Source organism: Aedes aegypti, chromosome 3 (assembly GCF_002204515.2).
Source record: "Aedes aegypti strain LVP_AGWG chromosome 3, AaegL5.0 Primary Assembly, whole genome shotgun sequence".
In the NCBI taxonomy this organism is placed as follows: Eukaryota; Metazoa; Arthropoda; class Insecta; order Diptera; family Culicidae; genus Aedes; species Aedes aegypti.
The window spans coordinates 132,792,093-132,819,735 of record NC_035109.1 but is presented as its reverse complement, the minus strand read 5'-3'; the positions used below and the strand labels follow the sequence as shown (position 1 = coordinate 132,819,735).

At 37.6% G+C, this 27,643-nt stretch overlaps 1 protein-coding gene across 4 annotated transcripts in view; it reads left to right on the top strand.

The window, feature by feature from the left end:
• Positions 1 to 27,643, top strand: part of LOC5571073 (synaptic vesicular amine transporter) — a 155,206-nt gene that overhangs the window by 117,297 nt on the left and 10,266 nt on the right. For 2 of the 4 annotated variants that reach the window (XM_021849909.1, XM_021849908.1), the window contains exons 3-8: positions 3,057 to 3,206; positions 3,468 to 3,606; positions 4,050 to 4,108; positions 13,076 to 13,671; positions 14,401 to 14,597; positions 21,780 to 22,257. In XM_021849909.1, the coding sequence (XP_021705601.1) occupies positions 3,057 to 3,206; positions 3,468 to 3,606; positions 4,050 to 4,108; positions 13,076 to 13,671; positions 14,401 to 14,597; positions 21,780 to 22,095 (1,457 nt within the window). In that variant the 3' untranslated portion in view covers positions 22,096 to 22,257. Of the gene's footprint in view, positions 1 to 3,056; positions 3,207 to 3,467; positions 3,607 to 4,049; positions 4,109 to 13,075; positions 13,672 to 14,400; positions 14,598 to 21,779; positions 22,311 to 27,643 lie in introns of those variants that run through there. The other 2 variants (XM_021849911.1, XM_021849910.1) reach the window with 2 other exon arrangements.

Genomic DNA, 27,643 nt, shown 5'->3' with positions numbered 1-27,643 from the left:
TCATAAACTAAGTCGCATAAGCGTACAGACTAGTTCGCAATAAAATTTACGCACTCGCATTACATGTTATTTTTAATCATATAAAATATGCACATACATCGCCTCCACTTTTGTACGTATGAAGCTTTTTCGCAACATCTTATACGTGAAACTTTGCGCATACAAGCATCGCATAACGCAAAAGGTGATTTCGTTATACGCACATTCTGGCTGTCTGGGATTACTATGTGTATTTTTCAGCAACCTAAGATGATATCCATTTGAGAACTACTGCGAGGATTTTTATGAAATTTACGTTTTGTTAGTTTCCAAAGATTCCGACAAAGTTTCTAAGAATTCCGCAAAAAATTACTCCTGTTCCTGGTAAAGAAGAAACCAATCAGGGAAAAATTAGGAAAGCTATTTGAGGGAGGGGATCTACGAAAGTGTGACAGTGCATGTGCTAGGTATTGGAAAAAGCACGACAGAGGGGGAAAGGGGGGACTACAAATCCTGAATATGGACGTCATATTTGAATCTTTCCTCCAGAGTTTCCACATTTGTTTTCCAAGAGATCTTTCATATTGTAAAAATGGGTCAAATTTCCCGTTGGAAGAATCATTCTAATCCGTCGAGCCGTTCTCAAGCGATTTCGTGACATACAAACACCACTCCATTTTTATTTATATACATGAAAGGATCACGAATTAGCAATTTTACCAGTACTTAATAATTGAATGATATCACAGAGGAACAAACATAACCTGCTCGCGTGGCTCAATTATCAACTTATGTATCTCTAATAAATTTAGGGTTGCTCAATCTGTTACCGCCAACAGAAATATTCCAGCACGTTACAATTTTGTTCAAGTTGTTTAAAATAGTGGTTGTATTAATATTTTGAATAAACTTTATTCCATGATTGATTGAACTTTTGTTTGATAAAACTTTTGTATGAAAGATAATTTGATTGAAATTGCACGATTTGATATCGATTCAATCGAAGTTTGGAACATACTTTCAGTCTCCGTACAAAATTCGTCGTTTCATTTGTATTGGCCGATATACTACTTTTCCAAATCATCAAAAAGTACTTGTTTAAAAACATTAATATTAAAATATTTGTTGATTCGTATATCTGTTGTACAAGCTGGTAAACTTTCATGCAAGTAAGGTAAATAACGGAATTTGGTTGCCTGAATCAAAAACTTGTTCAGCTGTGAATTTGAGATCTAGAAAATTCACAGGCATTACTCCAGGGTTTACTCCAAAGATTTCTCCACATAACACTTTGTATTATATGGATTCAACCTTAATTCATACAGAGCACAAATCCGAGCAAGGATTTTTGTTCTCAAATATTTTGAATTTCTTAAAGAAGTTTTCGATAACTTCCAAGAGTATCGGATTCTGTCGAGACTTATTGCAGGTATTTTTGCAATTCTCTTAAATTTTTTTCAGGGGTTCTCCAGCATTTCTATTAAGAAATTTATCAAAGAAGTTATTCTGATGAACCAGAATTGCGCATGGAGTTTGAGTGATTTTGGAAATTTAAATTCCCTCCATTTCTCTCTGCCCTTCTCATTCAACTATGGGCATTCTACATAAATTACTCCTGATATGTTTGCAAGTGTTTCCCAAGATTGTAAAAAAAAATACACTAAAAATCATGAATTTCAAGATTTTTCCAGAAGTTTTTCAAGCCATGTACTCCGAGAATTTCCGCAAAAACGCTACCAAAACTTGGTTCATGAAGTCCTGTACGCATGAAAACTGTTCAAGTATTATTTGAGAAATTCCTGGAGAAAATGTTGGAGGAACTCCTGAAATAATCGCTGAAGTTACTCCTGAAAAAATACCTGTGGAAATATTCGCCCTGGAAGAAATTTTGAAAGCATTTCTGAGAACCTCCGTTGAGTTTACAGTGAGCATTACTGAAAGAATCTGTATTGGAAGTTTTTTTTAAATAACTTTCTCAAGTTTGTAATAATTTGATATCATAATTTATACAAGTAACCCCAGGGTTACCTTTTTGTATCCCAGCGATATTGAAAAGAACAAAAGGTAAGATATTGTAAGAGTTCTAATAAAAATTGGCATAATTAGTTACAATTTGTTATCAATAATATGAAATTATGTTAAAATTTTGATAATTCTCTAAAAAAATATTTATCTGAATGTTCAATATGATTATTGTTAAATCACTCAAATTACCATCAATTGAAGTCATTATCATCTAAGAACAAATTCCAAAATCCACAAAAACAAAATACATTTTTAGTTTGTTTTAATTTTCTGCTTGGGTCCCTTTCTTCTATGGTGATATTGAAATAGTTCAATTGAAGTCGTAAATTGAGCCCAGTTGTAACTGACAACACCCACTATGTCAAATGAACACCATAAATAGAAACAAACTTTTTACTCCGCTCTGCAAGAAACTTTGATTGACGGTTAAATTTCAATTTTCGCTTAAAACTATATAATTCAATTAGGTGCTAAAGATGGATAACTTGTTGCGGCGCTCGTTTGCAGCTTCAGCCGTTGGCTCCTAGGCAGAAGAGACCGACCAAATAGTCAACATTTATACTCTCATCTCCATGCTAAGTCTACAACCAGAAGTGTACTGCCTTGGAGGCATAACTGTCCTATGTTTGATAAGGCATTGAGAATATATTTGTTATTTTTTTAAGGCAATTTCAGCATTCATTATTCATTTTACTTGACATTTTTCTGTATAAAATAAAATAAAAATAATTTTTACTTTTCAATATACATTTGACTACATTTTTTAATATGTATGATGTGAAACATCTACATAGGACAGTTTTTTCTTTCAAAGCAAGTATATCACATCCAATTTCCTGAGAAGTGCATTCGAAGAGGGGAAACCGACCACAGGAAATTTAGTGACACTGGCAGACGATGAGTTCAGTTGTTTTCCAATTTTACACTCAATGACTCTCGAGTTTGTTATCTTAGACTCTCTGGAGGGAGGCAAATACCCTGCTCAAATAATGCCGCTCGGTGCTAATGAAGCTGCTAAGAATATTTTTCTTTCCTCTAAATTTTACTTCCAGTGCCAATCATTCCGGAATTCCTATACGACATCAGGCACCCGGATGCTCCACTAGCTAGCTTTCCCAAGACTCCACCGACGACGCTTTCACCGTGTGAGAAAGAAACCACCACTCCCTATAATGGAATTGACATCACCACTCCTGGTTATGGTAAGACACCATACGGATTGTAAATTTTAACTGCTTTTTCCAGTCGTTAGAAAAGTTCTTGCGAACCTGAAGATTCTATTCAAGTGTTCGAAAACTACAATTCATCCACTTCAATAGTGAAATCTTTTAGGACTTACACGCAATCGATTTACAATTTTATACAATATATCGTCCTAATACTATTGAAGCCAACTTTTGTACCATTTAAATAAAAATTGTGGATTCTAGTTGTATCGAACATTATCCAAAATCACATTACAGATAACGCCAGCTGGCATGCCGAACGAGAGGAGCGTCACAAGGAGCTGGTGGAGGAAACGGTTGAAGTTGGCCTTATGTTTGCATCGAAAGCTTTCGTCCAGCTGCTTGCCAATCCAATAGTCGGTCCATTAACGCATAAGTAAGTAACGCTATCATAATCATCTTACTGTAAGAGGTGGTTTATAAGTCACGAAGCTCAGATTTTGATTAGAATTTCCACTCCAAAAAGTCAACGTTGAAATTAAGCTTTTCAAAACTGGGTATACAAGGAACAGTATTTGAAGGGAAACGGATATTTCAAGAACAAACAATTGGAGGAAAATAGCACAACCACATGGCCAATATTAGTTTTCGATAATTTTAAGTTGGAACAAAATGCGCCCAGCTTCTAAAAGCATGGTCATAACCTGAGATTATGCAGTATTAACTGATTAACTGAACTATACGGGGGAGTGCAAAGAAGAAAGTACCGGATTTGAATAAAATTCGTTCCAATCATATTCAAAAATTAACTGATTCATATTATAGAACTAAAAACTAAATATTACGATTCCATTACTAATCTACATTTTTTTCTTACAGGATAGGTTATAGTATTCCCATGTTCACTGGTTTCGTTATTATGTTTATTTCGACTTTGAGTAAGTATTGGAGAATGTAAACCAAACATTATCAACTTATATTCGTCTGTAAACTCAACCTTTTGAATCTAACCATTGAACAAAATCAACAGACGTCTACTTCCCTTTCATCACACTGTAAAAGCTCTAGAGTAGAATCACGTAGAACCATACTAATTATTATTATTCTTGCAAAATGCTGAAAATCTAAAATAATCGTGCACTTGTAAATTTTAATTACATATCAAGAGTAATCTCCGAGTTTCAATGTAAAAATCAGAGGTACCTCAAACGACGTAGAGGCGATTTGAATAAAAAAAAAACAATTACAGACAAACAAACGTAGCACTGATGTAATTTCCAAGAACCACATATTTAACGTTCAATCTAAATTCACCGTCCCTAAAACTTCAACGGCACGAACAACGTTTTTCACTAACTAATCATTTGATAGGTACACGTATCATCAATATCGATATATACTCGAGCACAATTTTCAGCAATAAATTAATTTACTGCTCCGTGAAAACTGAATGTACAGGCTCATTTAATATATGAAAAAAGCAATTTCTAGAAATCTTAACTTACATCCCCCAAATTTGTTTATGTGGACCCCGAGAAACTAGTGTGCCCCTCCCCCTCCACTTACTTCAAAAAATCTACAACACCAAACAAGACTGTTAAATGTCATAAATATCACGTGACTTTGGAATATAGATGGAATATAGAATATAGTCAGATGAAATTAAATAAATAAATAAATAAATAAATAACCTCCCCCGTGGAAAAAGTAATCGGAAAATGATTTCCCCGGTGACTTTTTCCGAATTACTATCGGTTGGCAATACTTGCTGATGCGACATTTTGCTTGGGAGGGTGCTATAAGTATTCTAAATTTTCAAAAATGTTGATGTTCAACAGCACTGATAGCAACTAGAAAAATCGTAACCTTCCTACGGTGTTCGGTTCAATATGACCCAAAACGCACATTGTTCCACAAATCAGTTGTGGAAAAAAAAGATACGTTTAAGGTGTTCGGGTCATATTGGCCCGGATTTGACATACGAATTTCGATGCCGTTTTTTCACCAAATCTTGAAAACATTGATGTTTTTGTACTCAAAATTATCGTCAAAGCTCATATTTTGTGACATCCATTTCATTGGAATTGGTTTGGTCATTTTTGCAAGAGCATTTGTAAGAGCAAAATGCGTTTGTTGTGAATAGGGTAACGACTGTTTACATCGTTCTAAAATGCAAAAAGTTAGCGCCAGCGGCAAAAAGTTCAGACAACAACCTTTCGGACATGCAGTTTCTCTCACTGGCCGACACTGATGTTTGCATTCCACTACTCCACTCACTGATCACGCTACGCTCGTTTCTCAAATTTTCGTAACTTCCAACACAAGCGCATGGAAGAATGGTTGTCGAGAACTGTCATGACGTATGGGAAATAATAAAAAACGTAAACTACTTGCAATTAGGAAACTGGAAAGTGAATCATAGAAAATCAAGCGTAAAGTGAATAGATATCTTTTTGTGTTTAGTTTATCTTCCGTGGTGCTTTCTTTGCTTCAGGATTTCGTTTTTACTAGCACTGAAAAAGAGCTATTGCCTTTTCAGTTTTGAATATCGCCCTATTGTGAAACATAGTAATTGGGCTGAAATGCATTGAAAATGGTATCTAATCAACTGATTAGTTGTTTTGAGCACTACTGGTTACCAAGAGACCAAGGGTCAATTTCGGAGGTTCTGGTAGAACCATCACATCATTTTTACAGCATTCTATAACAAATTAATCCAAGACGTTGCTATCTAAGTACCGTCAAACGGGGCTACTTTTGATTCCGGGGGCTACTTTGGACACTCACGTTTTAGATTTATTTGCAGCATATATATTAATCTGAGCCATTTTGTGTCTTCAGCACTTTTATTAACCAATATATGCTCTACAATCAGGCATAATTTATTTTTGGAACAACATCAACAATAACAGGATAAACAAGAAAATATATCAAAGAATTCCGAACACATATTCACAAGGCACAAAGCATTTGGTATGTAAACATTGTTCGAATTTTTCACATAGCGTGGAAAGTTGTTGAGAACGTCACAAAACTATCAAATCGTCATGTTCTATAGAAATTTGTGATTTTTTTGTGTTAAAAATAATTGTTTTACACAAATAATCGATCAAAGGTCTAAATTTCACGACTTTTATTTTATTTTAAAGTGTTGATTTGTATATTTTACAACACAAAAAAAAGTAACCCAAGTATTCAGATAAGTTAATAGCCATAAAACACATATATTTTAATACGTATGAATAGTAAACTCACAACATATTCCTTAAAAAAAACAAATCGGTCATATTTTACATAAGTCCGCAACACAAAGCAATTCCACCCTACATCTGCTAAACATAAACTACTCTTACGCTACCTCAAAACTATTGAAAACCAACATACGTTTAACAAAAGTGAAATTTAAATTGTTTACGAAGAATTATTCTTGTACTTCATGCATTAGAGAGATCCTTCTACATATCATTCATATTTCATTCAAAACAGAAAGAATGGTAATTATTGTTAATCAGACCTTAAAAATCGTCGTAGTACTTGGTAGTTACAGTATTTCTTTATATTCACTTAAACAATCAAGCACTCGTAGCTAACAGTTTCATTTAACAGTAAGTAAACTTGAAATTTCATATTGGAAATCAAAAACTATGAATAGCATGTTCTGATGGAAAGTGTTATATTGGTACGTGTATTTTTTTCGTGCTTTATAATGTTCTTAGTTATGTTTATCAACGAAAAACGCCTAAGAACATCATGATAGACGATAATCTATAGAACCAGTTGAAATTTTATGCGAAAATAACCATTCTATTATCAAATCGTATTGCTTTTTATAAGTGTCCAAAGTAGCCCCTTTTTTGTTTTGAAGGACACATATTTTTCACTATTCAAGCATTTTTTTTATTTCTTGCTGGATTTGCTTTATATTTTGCACATTTGTTACATACATAAACAACTTAAATATATGTAAAAATTATCGAAATCTATCCATAATTCTTAGAGCTATAAATCCTCAAAGTTGAGGTTTGTGAAAATAATGTCAAAAGAAGCCCCGTTTGACGGTATATCAATATTGTCCATATGGGTTCCCTGGGTGGTCCTGGGAAAGTGGCCAATTCATTCATTTGTAGAATCATATCGTGAGGTGTATCAAAATATACAGAATTTCATACGGAAATCATTAGAAATGCCTTCATTTATCTAAATCAACGTTGGTCGCCTATTGTTTCTGTAACAGGTTCCGGGATTCCCGAAAAGTGGCCAAATGCATCCATGTTATGTAAGTTATGTGTAATACGACACATTAAACTTTTCAGAATTTCATACAGAATTCATGAGATTATCACTTATTTATGTAAGTCAATATTGGTCAACACAGTGGTTCTGTAATAAGTTCTGGGATTCCCGGAGAAGTGGCCGACTCAAAAACTTGATGGAACTGAGTCGTGTGGCACATCAAAATATATCGAATGTCGTAGAGAATTCGTTAAAGATATTTTCAGTTATCTAAAGTAACACTAGCCATAAAGTGGTTCCGTAACAGGTTCCGTGTTTCCCAGATAATTGGTCAACTCATTCGTTTGATGCAACCATATCATGCGACAAATCAAACTTTTCAGAATTTCGAACAGAATTCATTAGAGATTTATTTATTAACCTAAGACAATATTGGTCACCCAGTGGCTCCGCAACAGGTTCCGGAATTCCCGAATAAGTGGCCAATTCTCATAATTGAAGCAACCATATCTGCGATACATCAAATTTATTGGATATCCTAAGTTATCTATAGAAATATTGCCCTAGTGGCCAAAATCAAACATGTGATCGAACTAAACCGTGTGGTATAACAGGCATATAAGGTCATGTGGCGTAACAGGTTCCGGTAGTCCCGAGAAAGTAATCAATCCAAACATTTCATAGAGCTGAGCCGTGCGGATTATCGAAATTGTTGATAAAAAATATCTGCAGTTATCTAGGGTAATATTGACCAATTAGTGATTCCGTAAGAGGTTTCGGGAAAGTTACCAATACAAACAGTTGATGGATTTCTTTGTAGGTGCTATAATAAATATCTGCCGTTGTTTCATAAAACATTTGGTGTAAGGGATGAAAAAAAAAATCTACTCAAATTTCAAGCAACTTCTAGTACGTCAGTAATTGAACAAAGGACAGCCCTACCATTTTCTCGTCGTGTATATCAGAAACCAAATACAATTATGAGGATCCTATGACAGATTTGTGAGATAATCATGAAAATGTGTGATTTTTTACGAAAATGCAAAATGGGGTGTCAAGGAATTTGAGTTTGGTAAACAAAACTATATTTTGCCAACAACAAAACATAATCTTTTCGGTCAATAACTTTGATGCTTTAATTCAATTTACATACATGTATCATCATCAATATTATTGAACTTGGAACTCCTGCAAAAGCAAACCGTTCTATTTTAACTGCTAAATCTTTCATAGTTATTAATTATATTTGGGAACTATCAATACATCGCAAAATTGTCATGAAATGATTTTTATACTTAAATGCAACAGGATCATAACCTATATATTTACAGTTTACAAATCCTATAAGCTATGCAGAACAACTTCATATATAATCTATAATATCAACAAGCTTTTAGTTCAAATGATGGAAATGACCAATTTTCCCTGTAAATAAAACATTATACTAAACACAGTATTTGTCTGCAACACCCAGTGGCATGATCGAAAAAATACTGAAGAAAAAAAGTTTTCCAGTATGGAGCGGAAATCTAACGATCACTCTGTAACACAATGCGTTTAGTGCCCGACGCGGCGCGAAGTTTCTCAAAAACAGCTCAGAAATGACAGAGTCTATATACAGAGAGTTTCACGAAGAGGCTTTTTTAAAATATTGTTCTCCTTGAAAATAGCCCCTATTTGTTTTGCTGGTCTGCTCGATAGGTAGATGGTTTGACAGTTCGACGAGTAGATTTGGTTTCACTCTTAGCGCAACTCTTTATTTATAGGGTAGATGTACCAATAGTGGAGGTATTAAGCACGATTGAACTTCATTTAACCGCCTAAATTCAAGAAGCGCAAATAATGTACATGTTTAAGTTGTAACGGGAGGTAACGACCATTGACTTAATGAGAAAAATGATTTCATCGCAGTAACCCACGGCATGTCAGTGAAAAATAATACCTCCACTATTGGTACACTGTTCCTTTAGTTGCGGTATATTTTTATAGTTGCGGTATCCGTGGTTTTCTTATGAGATCCTCGACTATAGGAACACTTTACCGCAACTATTGGTACAAGCAAGTAAAGGTTTAGTTATTTTAGTGATATTTCATCAGTTTTAAAGCAATTTGCACGCTGTTTTCAACTATTCCGTGTATCAACAAACCAAAACGTCGATTGGTAGTGTCGGTTCTGTGGTTAATGTAATAAAATCAGTGAAAACGGCACTACCGCAACTATAGGAACACCCACAACTAAGGGAACACTTACCCTACCTACTCTAAGAAATCACAAAATATTATTATTGTCTACCACTTAAAAGATCAATGGCTTCAAAACCATTTCCAAATAAAAGAATCATTCAAACTTTCCAAACATTCTACCAGTGTAATCGAACAAGTTATGGAAATGTATCAAAAAAATCCATATTTACTTTAATACGTTGTTATCAAGGTTTTTCTACCAGTTTTACCGATTTTCGAGATTAGACATTTGGGCGATATTTAGTAACAAACAAAATAGACCTCTTAACTTTTACAATGCATTATTATTATTATCTTTATTAACGAGATTTGCAGCCCGAGGTTTTACAATGCAGTTTTACTTCACGGAACAAGACAAAAGTATATTGGAATATATTACGGCCTAAATCGAAAGAGTTTAGTAACTTGGAAAAAGTAGAAAAGATAATCCCTTAACACCCCACTTATTTTCAATAAGGGACTTTTTCCATAAGAAATATCAAAAGTAGAAATATAGATCAAATTTTTAAAAGTTTTGAAACGATTCTTGCACTATTCAAAAAGAGCATGAAATCGTCAAAATGAAACACAGTGCACTCTAAAGGGAGGCTAAATGAGCTTGAAGTTTGTGGGCCTCGTGGTCGTGCGGTTAGTTTTATCAAGCATTTAGCCGCATCGGTCCACGAAGTGTGGATTCGATTCCCGCTTCAGTGCGAAAAAGTTTTCGTCAGGAACGTATTTCGAAGACGCTATTCAGCGAAGCAATCTTCTATCCTAAGGTGCTCACTTAGAAAAAAAAAACATTGAAATTTGCGAAATATGTACCAGAAATATTACAGTAGGTATAATGAAGTAAATTTAAATGACATAATTTCCGTCACATTGCGCTGAATATATTTTGGATCACATAAATTTCGAGCTGCATAGGACGTGATTTTAGTGTAATGTTGACAAAATTGCTGCCGAGCATTAACTTCCTAGTTGGTCTGACGTTGACCGAAGACCCAAAGACGTCAAACAAAAATCGATACGCTTTCATTCTGAGGAAATCGGCTAAGATTGATCGTTTATGGGTATTCGTGACAGTTTGCCTGTAGACCTTCTTTTAACATCTTTTGTCATGAAATTTACGTCATGTGTAATATTTGTTTTTTATTAGTGTTTGTACGTTCCAGCAAATTTGCATCTAATGGATCATTGAAGGTAGTTTTTGTCAGTGCTCACCGCACCAAAACAAAGGTGCCACTGTATATGGGATTTAACATTGTGACAGCATTGCTGTTCTGTCAAACACACAAGGCAACGGTGGCGCTATCTATGCTTTCCATAGCGGCCGTTTTAATTATTTTAATGATCCATTACCTTTATTCACAGAAGAGAGGATCGATGAAGAGAAATCGATTGTGTTACATTCGTCCTAATTCTAACACACGTTTGAAAAGAGAAGAAACTGCAACAAACCAGAAATCATTCCGTTTTGAAACAAAAATGTTATACCTAGGGAAACAGTAATTCGGTGATCCTCTGCAGGAAAAAATAGTTCTTGGATCTTGTTTTGCATTGATGTTAAAATAAAAGAATACGATTCTAATATGAATGATGAATAGACTCACAAAATTTGAACAAAAAGTGATCACTTTTGAAAAGCGATAATTTTTGCCCGGATTGCTACCAAAAAAGTAATAAGAATAGTTTTCCCCATGCATTTGGTTAATTTTATTCAAACAAACTGCAAGCACGTTTAGCTCCTTCTTGACGGATTCGGATCAAATTTTCACAGCAGCATCTGGAGGTCCACATAAACAAATTTGAAGAGTTTAACTTAAGATTTTTTAGTTTGATCATTATGGGCCATCCTGATGCATAGTAGCAAAATGACTCAATGTATTGTGTATTTCTTTCACTACTGGACTGCGAAGTGCGGTCTGATAAGTGCGAATAAAAGTGCGGGATTGCAATGAATCCTATTGGTGTCTTCAGAGCATCGTAAAACAAAGAATAAGTCCCCCGAAGACTCCTACCCGATTTGATGCAATTGCGCACTTTTATTAGCGTTTCCGCACTTGTAAAAATTTCTTCGATAGTCCAGTGGTGAAAGAAATGCGCAATATTAACAATGTAAAATTTACACAAACTTTCATTCGTTTTTTAAATAGCAATATTTTGATTAATAATAAACAATGCAAAATACGTTCGCTTTTTTTAAATATCATCCATATTTTGTTGCATCGAAATGCATCCCGTGAATTTCTAACCATATTTACATTATGTTAATGTTGAGATAATAACTAAACAGACAACGCAAAATAATAAAAACATGTTTCATCCTTAAAAAACACAAAATTTGCTTTGAAAATTTGAATTTTCTCTAGCAACATCCGCAATAAAGTATACTAAACGTCATTACTTTCTCAATAGTTATTTTTTATGCAAATGTATTTGTGGAATAGCTCGTTGTAAGATATTTTAAATAGATTGTAGTTGGTTTGACTTTATTAACGAGATTTTCAGCCCTGGGCTAGTTCATCTCGGGACCAACGGCTTTACTTCCCTTCCGAAGGAAGTCGTCACTATAACTTTTTACGTCATAAGTGACTATGTCGGGGATGGGATTCGATCCCAGGTCCTCGGCGTGAGAGGCGAGTGTTCTAACCACTACACCAGGTCCGTCCCCGAAAATAGATTGTATTGGTAATTTTGCTTATTTTGCCTCTTAGTTTAACTAGCTCAAGAATGGGTCATACTGAGATGTTTACTGAAGTAATAAAACAAAGAATTTGATGTGCGTCTAAACCATAAGGTACAGTTAGTAACCAAATGCTGGTTTTCTTTAAAAAAAAAAAAACAACACGCAAATTTGAGAATCTCAGCTTCTGGTACTCCAGATCAGCTAAAATTTCAACAACAAACTATAATTAACCTGAATGAATTCATCAAATTGCAGTAATTTATCTAACAGTTTCAGAGAATTATTCAAAAAGAAAAAGAAAGTAACCGGGACAATTTTAAATTTATTTCAAAAAGGTAAGTTATGGGTGGTTGGCGTGTTCTGCAAATTTGCGAAACTTCTGAAAGTGAACAACTTTGTAAAATAAGCCAACAACCCACAACTCACCATTTTTGATTAAATTGAAAAAAAAAATCTCTTGGTCACTTACTTTGGTCATTGAACAACCCTCAAACTTTTTTAAAAATAACTTCAAATTTTAAATCACTTTGAAAAATAATTCAGTACAAATTATTTTTATTTCGTCTTCCGATTTTCAGCCAATCCGGACTACCAGAAGCCGAGATATAGAACTCAGGCCTTCTGCAAGGAAAACAGCTTTTAATTACTAACTTTTGTCTCTGATTGTATACAGTAAAAATATGTTTGGAAGATTGAGTTTACAGAGTTCAGATTTGAAAACTTAACCAGAAACAATCTTTGATTTTCCCAACTTTTTCAGTTTTCGCATTCGGTAGAACGTATCCCGTTCTATTCCTAGCTAGAGCATTGCAGGGTATTGGGTCGTCCTGTTCGTCCGTGTCCGGCATGGGAATGCTGGCCGATCGATACACCGACGACAAAGAACGTGGCAACGCCATGGGCATAGCATTAGGTGGTTTAGCTTTAGGCGTCCTGATCGGCCCGCCGTTCGGGGGAATAATGTACGAATTTGTTGGGAAGTCGGCTCCCTTCCTGGTGCTGTCAGCTCTGGCTCTCGGCGATGGACTTCTGCAGCTGGTTATGATGCAACCTTCGGTCGTAATCGAGGAATCCGATCCACCCTCGCTGAAACAACTGGTCATGGATCCTTACATCATTGTGGCGGCCGGAGCAATCACCTTTGCAAACATGGGAATTGCCATGTTGGAACCGTCGTTACCCATTTGGATGATGGATAACATGGGTGCCAGTCGGTGGGAGCAGGGCGTAACGTTTCTACCAGCTTCCATCAGTTACCTAATAGGAACGAATCTCTTTGGACCGCTGGGCCATCGCATTGGTCGATGGCTCGCCGCACTTCTAGGTCTGGTAATCATTGGTCTTTGCCTGCTGTGTGTAAGTATTATCAACTGGAAGATATTCTATTTTCATGGATTCTTTAAAACACGATTCAGTTTAGGCTATCCCAAAAAAAATCAATGTTTGAAAAGCCATAGTGCTCAGCCCTAAAATGAAAGATATACTTATTCATAACATTTTCATAGAACAAATCAATTTTCTAAAAAGTCGTTCAGAGGTTTCGCAACAGTTTGAGTTTCGTAATGAATCATTACTTAACAATTTTCAAAAATTACAAAATAATGGTGAATGTATCCCGATATGATTTCTAATACCCTCATGGGTCTTCTACGAAATTGCAAAAAAAAAAATGTACGCAATTCGTTGCAGAACTCGATTTAACAGCACTCGTCGTGCTGTAAAAATCGTAATTCTGCAACTTGTTGCGTGAACTACTATTGTGGTACACATCAACCAAATCCTTATTTCGTATTTTCTTTACTATGTCGAAAAACAATGTTTTTCAAGCTTTTTGCTAGCGGAAAAAGCTAAAACAAATATTCCACTGTGATTCTATACCTAGCTTTGAAAGATTTGTGCCTTTAAAATTCTAGTAATTTTTGTTTTGAATTACAGGCTGTTATACGATTAATTTGTTCTACAAAAATGCTATCAATAAGCATATTTTTAATTCTTGGGTCGAGCACCATGTCTTTTCAAACATTGATTTTTCCTGTGACACCCTAATGGAGTTGTGACTATAAATGGTTTCTTTCCCATTATTAGATACCTATGGCCACCTCAATCCACCACTTGATAATCCCAAATGCTGGTCTCGGATTCGCAATCGGTATGGTGGACTCGTGCATGATGCCGGAGCTAGGATACTTGGTGGATATTCGGCACTCGGCCGTGTATGGTAGCGTTTACGCTATCGGAGATGTTGCTTTTTGCCTAGGATTCGCCATCGGACCCGCCCTAAGGTAAATACGAAATCTGTTCATACATCATTATCAATCAAATGTCCACTTCACCCATTCTCGAATCATTTCACCTAGACTATGCTAACAAATATTGGCTGACCCTGGTTGTCCTATATCAACATTAGAAACGAAAAAAAAAGAAAAATGCTATCCCCTACTCAGAAGAGTGTCGCAAACATTTGATAGAGTACGCACATAAATATCAAATTAAAAAGAAATACTCCAAAGCGCAATGGCACTCGGCCATGTCGGAGCGGTGTTCTAATTTCAAATAAATGAGAATAAATTTTCTCAACTTGTTTACAATCGTTCTAAACTAGTGAATGTCACTCATCAAATGTTGACGTTATAATTGCATACCACATATAGGGTAGATGTACCAATAGTGGAGGTACTAAGCACGATTGAACTTCATTTAACTGCCTAAATTCAAGAAGCGCAATCAATGTACATGTTATTGTTGTAACGGGAAGTGACGACCATTGACTTAATGAGAAAAATGATTTCATCGCAGTAATCCACGGCATGTCAGTGAAAAATAATACCTCCACTATTGGTACATTGTTCCTTTAGTTGCGGTATATTTATAATTTGTGTTCCTATAGTTGCGGTATCCGTTGTTTTCTTATGGGATCCTCCACTATAGGAACACTTTACCGCAACTATTGGTACAAGTAAGAAAAGTTTTAGCAAATTTAGTGATATTCCATCAGTTTTAAAGCAATTCTAAGGCTCTTTTCAGCTATTCCATATATCAATAAGCCAATACGTCGACTGGCAGTGTCGGTGTTGTAGCTAAAGTGATAAAATCAGTGAAAACGGCACTACCGCAACTATAGGAACACCCACAACTAAGGGAACACTTACCCTACCTGGAACCATGTTATTATCAAACTTGAGTGAAAATGAAATTTATATTTACAGAGATTTAGTTGATAGTCTCAGTGTTTCCCAAACCTTTTCGGATAATTGCCCTCATGACAGTAGTAAATTCTTAAATCGCCTCCTAGATTATAAGTCACCTTTTTGGTATGAAAAGCAAAACAATAAGAGTTTTCAATCCCGGGAACATTTCCCGGGAAATGAGATTTCCCGGGATTCTCGTTTCCCGGGAAATGATTTCCTGTTTCCCAGGGTTCCCGTATTTCCCGGTATTTCTGTATTTCCCGGGTATTTCTATTAAAAAAGGTTTGATCAAACATTTTCAAACCAAAACAAATTTACTTTTCATATCATTCTAACCAATGACCTTACTAGATCACTAGTTATACTTCGATATTGATTTGTTGTCTTTTTTGTAATCAAATAGTTGTTGATAAAAAGGATAGCTCTTTGACGATATGTTTTTTTTTTTCAAAATTGATTATATGCTATACAATATACATGATAGTCTCAGAATCCTCATTAGTTGCTCAATCTATAAAATAATATTACCGTCGGACGGGGCTACTTTTGATTCCGGGGGCTATATTGGCTTTTGTATTTATTTGCTGCGTAAATATTAATCTGAGCAATTTTGTGTCATCAGCACTTTTATTAACCAATGTATGCTCTACCACTAGGCAAGATAATGTTTTGGAACAACATCAACAATAACAGGATAAACAAGAAAACATTTCAAAAAAGGCAGAATAAATATTCACAAGGTATAAAACATTGGCTATACTCTCCGATGTACTGAAGACCCGCGGTTTCGACATCGTAGCGCTGCAGGAGGTGTGCTGGACAGGAGCATTGGTGTGAACGTTTAGAGGTTATCATACCATCTACCAGAGCTGCGGCAACACACGCGAGCTGGGAACAGCTTTCATAGTGATGGGTGATATGCAAAGGCGCGTGATCGGGTGGTGGCCGATCAATGAACGAATGTGCAAGTTAAGAATCAAAGGCCGATTCTTTAACTTCAGCATAATCAACGTGCATAGCCCACACTCCGGAAGCACTGATGATGACAAGGACGCATTTTACGCGCAGCTCGAACGCGAGTACGACCGCTGCCCAAGCCACGACGTCAAGATCATCATAGGAGATCTAAACGCTCAGGTTGGCCAGGAGGAGGAGTTCAGACCGACGATTGGAAAGTTCAGCGCCCACCGGCTGACGAACGAGAACGGCCTACGACTGATAGATTTTGCCGCCTCCAAGAACATGGCCATTCGTAGCACCTATTTCCAGCACAGCCTCCCGTATCGGTACACCTGGAGATCACCTCAGCAGACAGAATCGCAAATCGACCACGTTTTGATCGATGGACGGCACTTCTCCGACATAACCGACGTCAGAACCTATCGTGGCGCCAACATTGACTCCGACCACTACCTGGTGATGGTGAAACTGCGCCCAAAACTATTCGTCATCAACAATGTACGGTACCGACGCCCGCCCCGGTACAATCTCGAGCGGCTGAAACAACCGGATGTCGCCAATGCGTACGCGCAGCATCTTGAGGCATGCGTTGCCGGATGAGGGCGAGCTCAATAGGGCCCCTCTTGAGGACTGCTGGAGGACAGTCAAAGCAGCCATTAACGACGCTGCCGAAAGCGTTGTCGGATATGTGGAACGGAGCTCAAGAAACGATTGGTTCGACGAGGAGTGCCAGGAGGTTTTAGAGGAGAAGAATGCAGCGCGGGCTGCAATGCTGCAGCATGGTACACGGCAAAACGTGGAACGATACAGACTGAAGCGGAAACAGCAAACCCGCCTATTCCGGGACAAAAAGCGCCGCCTGGAAGAGGTGGAATGCCAAGAGATGGAGTTGCTGTACCGTTCTCAAGAAACGCAGAAGTTCTATCAGAAGCTCAACACATCCCGCAAAGGCTTCATGCCGCGAGCTGAGATGTGCCGGGACAAGGATGGGAGCATCTTGACGGACGGACGCGAGGTGATCGAAAGGTGGAAGCAGCACTACGATGAACACCTGAATGGCGCAGAGAACTCAGGCACAGAAGGTCAGGACTGCGAAGGCGATGGCTACGTCAGCACAGCGGACAGCGGAAATCAACCAGCTCCCACGATGGGAGAAGTTAAGGATGCCATTCAACAGCTAAAGAACAACAAGGTCGCTGGCAAGGATGGTATCGGAGCCGAACTCATCAAGATGGGCCCGGACAGGTTGGCCGCTTGTCTGCATCGGTTGATAGTCAGAATCTGGGAAACGGAACAACTACCGGAGGAGTGGAAGCAAGGCGTTCTACAAAAAGGGCGACAAACTGGAGTGTGAAAATTATCGTGCAATCACCATCCTAAACGCCGCCTATAAAGTGCTATCCCAGATTCTCTTCCGTCGTCTATCACCTAGAGCAAACGAGTTCGTGGGAAGTTATCAAGCAGGTTTCATCGACGGCCGCTCGACAACGGACCAGATCTTTTCCGTGCGGCAAATCCTCCAGAAATGCCGTGAGTACCAGGTCCCTACGCACCATTTGTTCATCGATTTCAAGGCGGCATACGATAGTATCGACCGCATAGAGCTATGGAAAATCATGGACGAGAACAGCTTTCCCGGGAAGCTCACAAGATTGATCAGAGCAACGATGGACGGTGTGCAAAACTGCGTGAAGATCTCGGGCGAACACTCCAGTTCGTTCGAGTCTCGGCGGGGACTACGACAGGGCGACGGACTTTCGTGCCTGTTTTTCAATATTGCGCTTGAAGGTGTCATGCGGAGAGCCGGACTTAACAGTCGAGGCACGATTTTCACGAGATCCGGACAATTTGTTTGCTCCGCGGACGACATGGATATTATTGGGAGAAAATTTGAAACGGTGGCAGATTTGTTCACCCGCCTGAAACGCGAAGCAACAAGAGTCGGGCTAATGGTGAATGCGTCGAAAACAAAGTACATGCTGGTTGACGGAACTGAGCGCGACAGGGCTCGCCTAGGAAGCAGTGTTACGATAGACGGGGATACCTTCGAGGTGGTGGACGAGTTCGTCTACCTCGGATCCTTGTTGACGGCTGACAACAATGTTAGTCGGGAAATACGAAGGCGCATCATTAGCGGAAGTCGTGCCTACTATGGGCTCCAGAAGAAACTGCGGTCAAGAAAGATTCACCCCCGCACCAAATGCACGATGTACAAAACGCTCATAAGACCGGTAGTCTTCTATGGGCATGAGGCGTGGACTATGCTCGAGGAGGACTTGCAAGCTCTTGGGGTTTTCGAACGCCGAGTGCTAAGGACGATCTTCGGCGGCGTGCAGGAGAACGGCGTGTGGCGGCGAAGTATGAACCACGAGCTCGCTCAACTCTACGGCGAACCCAGTATCGTGAAGGTAGCTAAAGCTGGAAGGATACGCTGGGCAGGGCATGTTGCAAGAATGCCGGACAACAACCCTGTAAAGATGGTGTTCGCCACGAATCCGGTCGGAACAAGAAGGCGTGGGGCGCAGCGAGCTAGGTGGATTGACCAGGTACACCAGGACCTGGAGAGCGTGGGTCACAGTCGAGGATGGAGAGAAGCGGCCATGAACCGAGGGAATTGGCGAAATATTGTTGGCGAGGCTTTATCAAGATAATTGATGTGAAGCCAAATAAACGAACAAAACATTGGCTATGCAAACATTGTTTGAATTTTACCCATGTCGTGGAAACTTATTGGGAGCATCACAAAACTATCAAATCGTCAAGTTTCATAAAAAATCTTGTGATTTGTTTTGCTTAAAATTGTTGTTTTATTAAAATAATTGATCAAAGGTCTTATTTTTTACGACTTTTATTTTACTATGATGTTTTGATTTGAATATTTTACAACATAAAAAAATTGAGATAAATATTTGTAAAAGTGAATAGAGTTCAACAACATAATTTCAAAAAAAATCCGTCGTATTTTACATGAATTAGTGGTACAAAACAATTGCATCCTCCAATTGCCAAAATAAGCTACTCTTAAGCCAGCTCTAAACTGCTAAGAAGCTTAAAGTATATTACAAAAGCAAACTTTCACTTCTTTACGATCTCGTAAAACTTTACTTTATAGATTGCGTTTTTATGGAAATTACTTTTTAGTTACTGGTATTAATGTGATCCTTTTACATATCGTTCATATAACAGTACGAATAGAAAATACAGTTTTTGTATGTAACTCATTAATCATCGCAGTACCTAGTAGATACATCTTTCTTTTAGATTAAAAATCTAGCATTCGTAACTGATAGTTCCATTTAAGAGGAAGTTGAAAGTTTAAGTTTCATACTGAAAACTGAAAATAGTAAATAGCATGTTTCGCTGAAATTTGTTATATATATGTAGTTGTTTCGAATTTTGTAATTTTCTAAATTATGTTTATCAATAAAAATACGTTCAATAACATCACAATGGACGATAACCCATAGAATCAGTTTGAAATTTATAAGAAAAAATCATTTCATTATCAAATTGTGGAAATGTCCAAAGTAGCCCCTTTTTTGTCTTGAAGGACAAACTTTTTTCGCTATTCAAGCATTTTTGTTAATCCTTGATGGATTTGCCTCATCTTTTGCATACTTGTTACGTACATATACAACTTAAATGTATGCAAGAATTATCAATATCTATCCATAACTCTAAGAGTTACAAATTTTAAAAGTTGAAGAATGTGGAAATAATGTCAAAAGAAGCCCCGTTTGATGGTACCTGTGTTCTACCGACTGCGCCATTGTAGTAATGTAAGGAAGTTAATAAAGTTAGGCTTACAAAAAAACGTGAGTATGGAAACCAAGAAAAACATACTGTCAGTTATTGATCTAAACTTGGCTTGAACGGACGTTGTTCAAATTACAACAATGGCGTAGTTGGTAGAATACAGGTAATATTTTTTTGTAGATTGAGCAACTAATGAGGATCCTGAGAGAACAGAATGCCTACGAAATGATTGAAACAGTAGTCTCCGACGGACATGGGCGGAGATGAAAATTGACGATTTCTGACGGAAAAGGGCAGAAATTCGTGCAAAAGGTCTCTGATGAACAAAGGCAGAGAACCAAAAAAAAAACTAGATTCTGACGGAAATGGGCAGAAATCTGGAGACCAGAAATGCCTGGTTAGACAGAGTCTATATATGAATAAAGTATTGATTGGGACTTGATGTATGGATTCATGAAACGGGAAAACTCTTTTCAAGTTGTAAATTAAAACATGAATGCTATACAATGGTAGCTGCTACAAACTACAGTAAAGCACAGCATAATGTGTGTATGTCATAGTTACGTTAAAAGTCGATTAATTCGAATGCCTTCGAACAAACCCCAGACTGAGAACAATGCATTGGTTAAGGTTAACGTCACACTTGTGGAAGTTTTTTTCTTTATTCACTTTGGGGTCCAGGTTAGCACTATTAGCTATGAATTGTTCTGATGTAGATCTCTCATGCGAAGACTTGAGTTCGTGATCGTTAGGTCCTCGATTATTCAAAGATAGTGAAATTGCACTTTCTAGAAAGCAACGTTGTAAAACCATAAGAAAATAAACTTTACAGTCTTCCCAACAAGGCCATATGGGAGCATTTACTGTGGAGCGTATTCTTTAGTCAGATTCAAACAAAGAAGTATAAAACCTAATTTTATTACAGCGTAAGAAGCATCGAGCTATTAACCTCTCAAATGAAACATTTCCACATAAGCTTAAAGAGGTTTTTCCATTTCCTTAGGGGGTCCAAAATACGACCGTTACCCTATATGTTAATTGCTATTGTATATGATTATTTATTGTATTCCTCAAGGTTGGCCACACCCACGAGAAACATACATTTGTGTTTATTCTGCGCGGCGTGTGGGGTGAGACAAGTCGAATGAAGTGACAATTATTGTCGACTCGCTCTCATTTGATTAACATTAGTCGTCTCACGTCACTCTAGTCTCGACTCACGCGCCGCACAGAATAAGCACAATTGTTTCATTCATCTACATACTATCTTTAAACATTTATTTCTTATGTTTTCACCAACAGAATATTTTGAAATTAAGGATTTTCTGAAAGGATGTTATAATCATAATTAAAATCCCACGAAAGAAAAAAAAATGGTTCGTCAAATGTCGATAACAATACGGTTCCATGTATTCGCGCATCTTTTATCATCCAATCTCACATCAACACGCCGTGTATCCCATTTTAACCTATGATTCTATTTGTTTCCCCCTCTCTTTCCCGGCACGCAAACACACCTCTCCCGGACCCCAACACCGCTCGTCAACTCTCGATAACTAGTGGTACCTTGGTAAACACCATCGGTTTCGAGTGGATGTTGGTGGGAATTGCTATTTTGTGCTTCCTGTACGCGCCATTACTGACACTGCTCCGGGCACCGCCGACCAAGGAGGAAAAGAAGGTAAGCGGCATCGAGAACGGTGGCCTCACGCTGGACAATGGCAAACAAGCGCTACAGACCGTGCTGGGCGGCGAGGAAAGGGGCGGAATCGGAACCCCAACGGGCGAACCGAAAAGCACTCAGGATTTGACGCATACGCGACCAGCGACGCCAATTGGCACTATTGCTCAGGAAAACTACACGACAAAGCTTTAACGCTAATTATAATTTAAGTTTATTTGAAGTATCCTTTTTTATCGAATTTGTGTTTAAGAATTTATTTTTTGAATAGGCAAAGAATCTGACAACTTAAACTGGTAATAAATTAAGACAAACAATGTGCCTTGCTTCTCATAGTTTTAAGTAGATGTAGATAAATTTCTGTGTTTATGTTTCAAACATGAAAATTATAATATAATTTGCTGATTTTTTTATCTTTGGTTTGAATTTATTTCTGAAGCATCCATTTTTTTCATCATCTTGTGTTTTTTTCCTTGCTATTATTTTCTTTTTTTTTCTACAGAATTTATAAGCTCAAATTTTTCAGCTGACTTTTGACTGTGAGTAAAACAATAGCTACATTAAATTTCACGTGGTCTAATACTAGGCCATTTGTTCCAGAACCAATGGTGCCTTAAATATCTCTATTAGGGATTCCCTACTCATCTGCAAAAACTGACAATTGCTCTTCAACTGATAACCATAGTATTCTAATTGATTTGGACAGACCGTTATGCGCAGGGGTAGATCACCCAGTAACGGACACCTAAGCCGCTTCATTCATTGCACTGTTCGACAAATAAAGTCGATCTGAATGCACAGAGACCGGACAACCCGGGCTTGACAGTATAAAAATAAACAAAAATAATGGCGTTTTTAGAATGTTCGTGTCTGCCCCAGGTCATTTTTAAAATATACTTGAACTTTTTGCATTTTTTATTTAAAAATCTAATCTGATCAATAAACCGACACAGTGTTTTATATTCAGGACAGCGGAATTCATGTACCATATAATGTTTTAAACGTTAAGTCCAATATGAAGAGTTGTAATAAGATTTGCAGGAAGCCCTCCCCCTTTTTTTTGCACCCTCCCCATTTTTAAAGTATCGCAAATGATGGAATATTTGATGTACAGGGGGTTGTCAAAATAACTGGGACAGGCAAAAATTGGGCCAACTTTGGAATGCTGTAACTTTGACAAAAATTGACCGATTTCAATTCTTTAAGAAGTAATGGACGGGTCAACTAATCTAGTTTTGAGGTGCATCCACGGAGATGAACTATGACCACCGGATACCGGTGATAATCCGGATTTCCGGAAGCATGTCTTATGCAGTAAAATTATGACATGTTTTTAGCAAAGGTCTCGGCTAAAAATTCAAAATTTTACTACACATGAAGATAGAAGATCAAATTCTAAAGCAATTGGTGCGCCAAGTATTAAGATCGATCCAGAAACAACCAAGATATGCCCATTTCCCCGGAATCGGTGCCGGTAGTGGATCCGAATTGGGATCAAAAAATTTATTCACTCAAAATATGTCGCGCAATATTGTTTTCTCCCTAGCTTATCATAAAATACCCTATTATAAATTGAGAAAGAGTCTTGTACAGATTTGGCCACTCATGGCGCCGCCAAGTGCCCCGGGGGAACCTTGCATAGGGGACATTTCGATTTCGACACCAAAGCATATCATGCGACGGCTCATTCTTCATGTCTTGTCGTAAATAGGGCAACTGTAGACTCAACACGGATAGTTGACTACAGTGACTACTTCCGGGACCACCGGATGTCCCCGAGGGAACCTGTAATTAGGGACAATTGAAATTGAACTCCAATACATATCGTGCGACGGTTCATTTTTCATGTCTCGTGCTAAATAGGGCGAATGTAGACCTAAAATGGATAATTGACTACAGTGGCCACTTTTGGGACCACCGGAATTTCCCGGAGGAACCTGTCATTGGGGACATTTCTGTTCTTACACCAAAACATATCATGCGACGGCTCTTTCTTCATGCCTTATCGTAAATAAAGTAACTGTAGACTCAAAATGGGAATTTATTTGAATTGGCCACTTTTGGGTCCACCGGGTGTCTCCTAGGGAACCTATGATCGGGGACAATTGGAATTGAGCTCCAATACTCATCGTGCAACGGCTCATTCTTCATGTCTAGTCATGAATAGATCAACTTTAGACCGAAAATGGATATTTAACTAGAATGGCCACTTTGGGGACCTCCTATAGTTCCCTAAGGAACCTATCATTGGGGACATTTCGATTTTTACACCAAAACATATCATGCGACAGTTCGTTCTTCATGTCTTGTCGTAAATAGGGCAACTGTAGACTCAATGTGTATATTTAAATATTGTGGCCACTTTTGAGACCACCGGATGTTCCAGAAGGAACCTGTAATTAGGGAAAATTGAAATTGAACTCCAATACATATCGTGCGACGGTTCATTTTTTATGTCTTGTGCTAAATAAAAAGACAATTTACACCGTCTTCAGCACATAGGCTGCACAGACTGAACGATCACTAACATTAGGCAACGGACAACACGAAACACCCAGTAGCCCAGCGATGAATTTTTCGTTTGACGAAAAGTTTTCACCGACTGGAGCGGGAATCGAACCCACACCCTGTGGCACAATACGCCTAGATGACTGACGCCGCTAACCGCAAGGACACGAAGCCCACTCCGGGAAATTCCGGTGGTCACAAAAGTGGCCACTGTAGTCAAATATCCACACAATAGCCCTATTTAGCACAAGACATGAAAAATGAACCATCGCACGATATGTTCTTCTTTCTAGCGTTACGTCCCAACTGGGACAAAGCCTTCTTCTCAGCTTAGTGTTCTTATGAGCACTTCCACAGTTATTAACTGAGAGCTTTCTATGCCAATTGACCATTTTTGCATTTGTATATCGTGTGGCAGGTACGAAGATACTCTATGCCCTGGGAAGTCGAGAAAATTTCCAACCCGAAAAGATCCTCGACCGGTGGGATTCGAACCCACGACCCTCAGCTTGGTCTTGCTGAATAGCTGCGCGTTTACCGCTACGGCTATCTGAGCCCCATCGCACGATATGTATTGGAGTTCAATTTCAATTGTCCCTAATTACAGGTTCCCTCTGGAACATCCGGTGGTCCCGGAAGTAGTCACTGTAGTCAACTATCCGTTTTGAGTCTACAGTTGCCCTATTTACGACAAGACATGAAGAATGAGCCGTCGCATGATATGCTTTGGTATCAAAATCGAAATGTCCCCTATGCAAGGTTCCCTCGGGGCACTTGGCGGCACCATGAGTGGCCAAATCTGTACAAGACTCTTTTTTAATTTATAATAGGATATTTTATGATAAGCTAGGGAGAAAACAATATTGCGCGACATATTTTGAGTGAATAAATTGTTGGATCCCAATTCGGATCCACTACCGGCACCGATTCCGGGGAAATGGGCATATCTTGGTTGTTTCTGGATCGATCTTAATACTTGGCGCACCAATCGCTTCAGAATTTGACCTTCTATCTCCATGTGTAGTAAAATTTTGAATTTTTAGCCGAGACCTTTGCTAAAAACATGTCATAATTTTACTGCATAAGACATGCTTCCGGAAATCCGGATTATCACCGGTATCCGGTGGTCATAGTTCATCTCCGTGGATTCACCTCAAAACTAGATTAGTTGACCCGTCCATTACTTCTTAAAGAATTGAAATCGGTCAATTTTTGTCAAAGTTACAGCATTCCAAAGTTGGCCCAATTTTTGCCTGTCCCAGTTATTTTGACAACCCCCTGTATATCAAATATTCCATCATTTGCGATACTTTAAAAATGGGGAGGGTGCAAAAAAGGGGGAGGGCTTCCTGCAAATCTTATTACAACTCTTCATATTGGACTTAACGTTTTAAACATTATATGGCACATGAATTCCGCTGTCCTGAATATAAAACACTGTGTCGGTTTATTGATTAGATTAGATTTTTAAATAAAAAATGCAAAAAGTTCAAGTATATTTTGAAAATGACCTGGGGCAGACACGAACATTCTGAAAACGCCATTATTTTTGTTTATTTTTATACTTTCAAGCCCGGGTTGTCCGGTCTCTATGCATTCAGATCGACTTTTTTTGTCGAACAGTGTTATTCAAAAACTATCAATATTTTGCGGTCTTGGTGCCCATTTATGATACGTATTTTCATTTTTCTAGCGCACCAGAATATGTTTCTAAATATAAATTTGAATTTTGAAATTGTATTTTGATGATGATTTTAAGTATCAAATTGACCTATAATAAAAGCTACAAATTGAACTTTAACACTTCACTTTTGCAAACAAAAAATAAAATACTAAAATCACTTGTAAGGCGAGCAAATACCTTTAAACTCTAATATGTGTTGCTTATCTTGACAGATAGGCCTATTTCGTCTGCGACTTACAAGTGATTTTAGTATTTTATTTTTTGTTTGCAAAAGTGAAGTGTTAAAGTTCAATTTGTAGTTTTAAACATACTCTAATAATCCCTCCCCTAAATTTAATATAAAAAGTGTAGTATAATAAAAGGTGGCTCCCAATACCGGACGCGATCTAGGAATGCCTCGAATTGTGTAAATTCGTATATCATTGAATGTGTTTACTCCATGAACAGTATTTTATTGCCAATTCAATGCATTCGCAACATTCACAAGAGTAATTTGTGTTTTATTTAGTCTGCAAGTTGGTCATCAAAAAACCTCTTTAATATATGATGGAAAAAAATACATTTTACGTGTTGTTCTGCATTTTCATTCTTCTTATTTTAATTGCATCTTTGATACCATGATCGATGAAACCATTGAACAATGAATGTGTCACGCTATGTCTAACCAGCATATTATGCAAATCGAATGTACCTCGGATTTTTTCCCACTAGATATCAGTATTTGGTCTATAATTTCATAATCGGAAGGTTACAAAATATTCTATCGGTGAAATTTTTCCCATACATTTTGAAATGTGTAGGAAAATGTGATTTTCACTGATTTTCATAGTCTTTATATGAAAAAATAGCTAAAACCTTCCGATTATGAATGTATAACCCAATTACTGACCTCTAGCGCAAAAAAAAACCGAGGTACAATCGATTTGCATAATCTGCTGGTTTAGACATAGCGTGTGTATTTTGAGACACTGGTGCGATAATTACAACGATATCATGTAACAGTATTGAACAAATCAAGCTGTCCAAAACTGGGGGACAGGAGGTGCTAGACCAAAATTGTAGGTTGTCTACGTTTAGTTTGAATATGGTACAAATTCATACTTTCAAATTCTGATTATATTCGATCATGCTTGCAATTAGGCTCAAATTTTGGGGGATACGTCAAATTTTAACCAATTTTCAAACATCTCTACTTTTTAAAAGAGGTGTGCATATTTCAAGGATGTGTTATTCTACGCAAACATTACTCTCCATAATAGCTTCCTTTTCATGTTATACAACATCTTGATTGGATCATGATATCTCAATTTTTCGACTTTGTCCGGTATTAAGTGCTGTCCGGTACTGGGGGATCTCCCCCTATACTATTTGGACAATTTTGCTTTTGCCATAAATGTCCGAATTATACACACGTAACGCTCTGTCCAAAATACATTTTTTTTATACTTTTTCATGTGCATTGTAAATCCCATAAACCAAAAATCAGGGTACGCTTTAAAGGTCGTTCAGGGAAACGTGACGATCCACAAAACATTTTCAAATCCTCTATGC